The sequence below is a fragment of the Lactuca sativa genome, chromosome 6 (genome assembly GCF_002870075.4).
Source record: "Lactuca sativa cultivar Salinas chromosome 6, Lsat_Salinas_v11, whole genome shotgun sequence".
In the NCBI taxonomy this organism is placed as follows: Eukaryota; Viridiplantae; Streptophyta; class Magnoliopsida; order Asterales; family Asteraceae; genus Lactuca; species Lactuca sativa.
Window position 1 is genome coordinate 74,796,447 of NC_056628.2, and position 4,321 is coordinate 74,800,767.

The 4,321-nt window shown below is 32.2% G+C and overlaps 1 protein-coding gene across 1 annotated transcript; it reads right to left on the bottom strand.

Moving 5' to 3' along the window:
- Positions 1 to 2,388: 2,388 nt before the first annotated feature.
- LOC111890112 (flavonoid 3',5'-hydroxylase 2) lies at positions 2,389 to 4,321 on the bottom strand. The gene is made up of 2 exons (XM_023886260.2): positions 3,315 to 4,321; positions 2,389 to 3,138 (listed from the first exon to the last, which is right to left on the bottom strand). The coding sequence occupies exons 1-2, from the start codon at positions 4,272 to 4,274 to the stop codon at positions 2,518 to 2,520; spliced, it is 1,581 nt and encodes a 526-aa protein (XP_023742028.1). The 5' UTR covers positions 4,275 to 4,321; the 3' UTR covers positions 2,389 to 2,517.

The window sequence follows — 4,321 nt, forward strand, 5'->3', positions numbered from 1 at the left end:
AACAATTTGATACTTGGTTGTAACATTAAAGTTTGGAAGTCAAAGAAACATGTCAATGTTCCTTTATCCTCGACTGAAGTTGAATTCATACAAATCAATAGAAAGAGTATGCACTGAATGAGCATGGGTAAGCCGATTTAATAGCGAACTCCAACTTCCAATAATAACTACTATCCGTCTCAAGTGTGACAATCTGGCATTGTGGCTGATGTATATAGATCATTACAAATAGGGTTATTTCCATAAAAGACCTTATATTTTGTTTTTTTTTTCTATTTAGACCTAAAACTTTTTTCTTTTGCGAAAAAGACCCAACTTTTAACTATTACTTGTTATTTTAGACCCTAGCAGGTTACCAAAAGGGAAATCAAATATTTTTATTTCATAAAAAACCCTACGTTTTGTATTTTTTTCTAGTTTAGACCTAAAAGGTTTTTTTTTTTATTTATTTATTTTTTTTTTAATTTCTAAATAAACTCAACTTTAAAATTGGTTACAACCTTTAACACTAGTTGTATAAGATACTTAACTACACCGATTTAATGAAGCTTAACTTCGTTCATGAGTAAAAACGTGATTATATCATTTCAAATTAAAATGAAATCCTAAATTTTATTTTGGTAATTATTATGATTATCCTTAAGATTCAATAATAATGATATACAAACACCATGTATACATAAGATAGATTAATAAAATGAAGTAGTAGGCCAACTATTCAATTTTCTTTTTTCTACAACAAAATTTCATAGTTTTATCATTTTTGCTCATTCACCATATTCCAACCATTGTTAATAATGTCAACCATACTATTTTGATATTTAAGTGTGCAGTATCATTCTTGTTATTTGGATTTTCAACTTATGCTCAAACGCTTTCATTCCCAAAATATAGTTTTATGTATTCATGTTAACATTTTTTAAAAAAATCTTAAACTTTAATCTCATATATCTAAACAAAACTAATACAATGTTTAGGATTAATATTTTTATGTATTTATTTGATATAATTATATCATATTATTTAATAATGGGCTAATGCTATAAAATATTCTATGGTTTTAGTTTAGGAGTATGATAGTGAATGTGTTTATTAACTGTTCTAAAAAAATTAATTAAAAAATTCATCCAAAAAAATAATATAGAAAAGTGAGAGAGGGAAATATGTACAAACTCACCGTATAATAGACAAACTAAAAAAATTATTTTGTATACAATTTGTTAAATTATATGGTATTTTTTTTTTTACAAATAAAAAAAAATTGTTATTATGCTAAAAAATTCTTCTTAGCTATGTATTATCCATGTCACCAAAAAATATCAAATTAACATTAAACTTTTTATCATCGGTAATAATAACATTTTCTCTAAACAATATATCATGTTTAATGATATAATATTTATTCAAGATAAAGTTTAATCATATCTTTTAGACAATAATAAAATTTTGCAATTCTTTTAGGTTATATTCGCTCAAAGGATAATAAGTTAGATAATATTTTTTAGTGTATACATGTATATTTTCTTTTTCGGTGTAGTCAAAAAGTATTTTATATATTTGGTCTTGAATATTATAACTAATTTTAAAGTTGAGTTTATTTTGAAAAAAAAAAATATTTTAGGTCTAAAATGGAAACAACTACAAAATATAGGGTCTTTTATAAAACAAAAATACATAATTTACCTATTAGTGACCTGCTAGGTTTGAAATAACAAGTAACACATAAAAGTTGGGTCTTTTTAGGAAAAGAAAAAAATATTAGGTTTAAAAAGAAAAAAAGTCAGAATATAGGGTCATTTATGAAAATAACCCTTGCAAATAACAAAATATATCTTTCACAAAAGGATAAAGCATAATGTATTAGGCTGTCATTTACATTTAGGAAAAGCTACAAAGTGGTTGGATTTCCTTGTGACATGTATGTACTACCAATCAACTAGTTGATGTTTTCAATAAGGCGTTGCATGGACCTTAAGATCTTCAAACTATTTCCAAGCTTTGTCTAATTCCTTATCCTCTAGCTCGAGGTAGTTTCACAAGCTTAGTCTAATTCCTTACCCTCTAGCTTGAGGGGATGTTAGTCCACTTGTTCAGATATTGCCTTATAATTTTGTTGGTAGTTATGGGGGTTTTACGTAATTAAATTATTTTGTGTTAGAAACTTATTTTAAGTTTTCCTGCTTAGTTCAGTTTTATATTAGTTTTGTCTCTATAACTTTGTTGAAGAAATAAAAGAAAACTTTGAAAGCCTCTCCTAATTCTCTCAATCTTTACAATACAACGTTAACACATGGCACTAGCATGCTTAACCTCTATGAAACTAACAATCTACACAATACTCACAAGACGAATGTTATTCAAAAAGTCATAAAGACATTAAAGGCCCAAACTAGAAATTCATTCGATCAACATAACAATACATATAAATATGCTCTTTTCTAAAAGAACCATACATGAAATAACAACTCATCCATGAGCAGAATTCAAACTGATAGTTTTAACTTTTAACCTCCAAGATCACATATAAAGGCTCTCATTTGGTAACCTTGGCGACGGGACAGCTATGAGTGGTTCTCTTTTCTTTAGTGTAATTCCAAATTTTTCAGACAGATCATGCACTTCACCCTCTGGCAGTTTCCATTCAAATGAATGTAAGAGCGATGCCAAGATAAACATCTGCATTTTCTCGGCTAATGGAACACCTGGACACGATCTTCTTCCTGATCCAAATGGGAAAAAGTTTAAATTGCTTCCTATGAAATCACATTTGTTTGCCAAGAACCTCTCTGGGTTAAATTCCAATGGATTGTCCCAATACCGAGGATCCCGATGGATGGCCCAAACATTAAGAAACACTGTACAACCCTTTGGAATGGTGTATCCGCTTACCATGCAATCCTGGCTTGGTGATCGTGGGAGTATGAGAGGGACTACTGGGTGCAACCTGAATGTTTCCTTAATAGTTGCATCTAGGTATTGTAGTTTTGGGAGATGAGATTCTTCGACAATGTTGTCAAGTCCTACAATTTCTTCTAATTCTTCTTGAACCCTTTTCATTATGTTATGATTTTGCATTATCTCTGCCATTGCCCATTCTATCAGCGTTGTCGTTGTTTCTGTTCCTGCAACCATAATGTTCTGACACAACAGCTTTTTTAGCCATATCTATATTTTTTCATTCGAAGTAAACAAAAAAAGTGCGGAGTCATTTTCATGTCTATATATATATATTAATGAGAGACCCTACGAAATATAAACTATTCGGAGAGAGTATCATCTCTGACTTTGACGTAATTTAAAAAGGTAATGATTACCTGGATAAGTGCCTTCAGTTGGGTGAGATTAATTGATACAGCATCTTTTTGGTCCATGAGCTCCAGTAAGATCTGTAAAAGATCTTTCTTTCCTTCATGCCCAACCGCCTCCTTTGATTTTTTAGAGTTAGATTCTATTCGATCGTCAATAATTCTTGTAAAAATTTGATCCAACTGATGAAGTTCTCTCTTCACCTTTCGCTCCACCCCTTGTAGATCAAGCCATGCAAGACTTGGGAATATATCAGAAACATTCGCCTGTCCCATGAGCTCAACAATATTCGACGAAATCATCTGCAACTCTGATCCAAAATTGCTACCTTTTATCTTTTGGGCTGAAGTGTTTCCCCAAACCATGCTCGTTAGAACGCTAGCCTCTGTGGAGAAAGCAATCTCACTAATGTTGATTGATGTCCTGATTTTACTAAAAACATTTTTTATAGTTTTCCTCACTTCATCTCTTCGGAAACAGCTGGATGCTTCAAGATTCTTGTTGCTTAGAACCTCATGGACAAATATCTTACGAAGGTTGCGCCAATCTGAATTGTTGTCTGACCATACAATATCTTGTCCCCCGTAAGAGATGGCTAAGGCAGCTATTGATGGATTACGGTTCGCAAAGATCTCATCTTTCTCACGAACCACTACCTTTGCTAAGTCAGGGGTGTTTATCACTACATGGAGTCTGCCTCCGATGTGGAACTTGAAAATGGGACCATAACTGTGAGACATGTTGGCGAACTGTTTGTGTAGATCACGCCCAAGAAAGGGAAGGTAGCCTACAATTGGCAAGGAACGCGGACCTGGTGGCAATGGTGGCCCACCATTGGAGGACATTGAAAATTTCCATATGTACCACAAACCAGTCAAGATTAATGTTGAAATGGCCAGAGTAAGCTCGTGTTTGTTGCTGCTCATCGCTTCCCACCACCATGACCCCAGGTTGTTTAGCTGTGCCATTATTGCAGTTGATGAATTTGAGTACAATAATGCAAGTAGATAGCAGC

Coding starts and splice junctions, on each gene's coding strand:
- LOC111890112 (XM_023886260.2), bottom strand. CDS start 4,274: ATGGCACAGCTAAACAACCTGGGGTCATGGTGGTGGGAAGCGATGAGC. Junction 3,139..3,314: donor AACTGAAGGCACTTATCCAG/GTAATCATTACC, acceptor CTGTTGTGTCAG/AACATTATGGTTGCAGGAAC.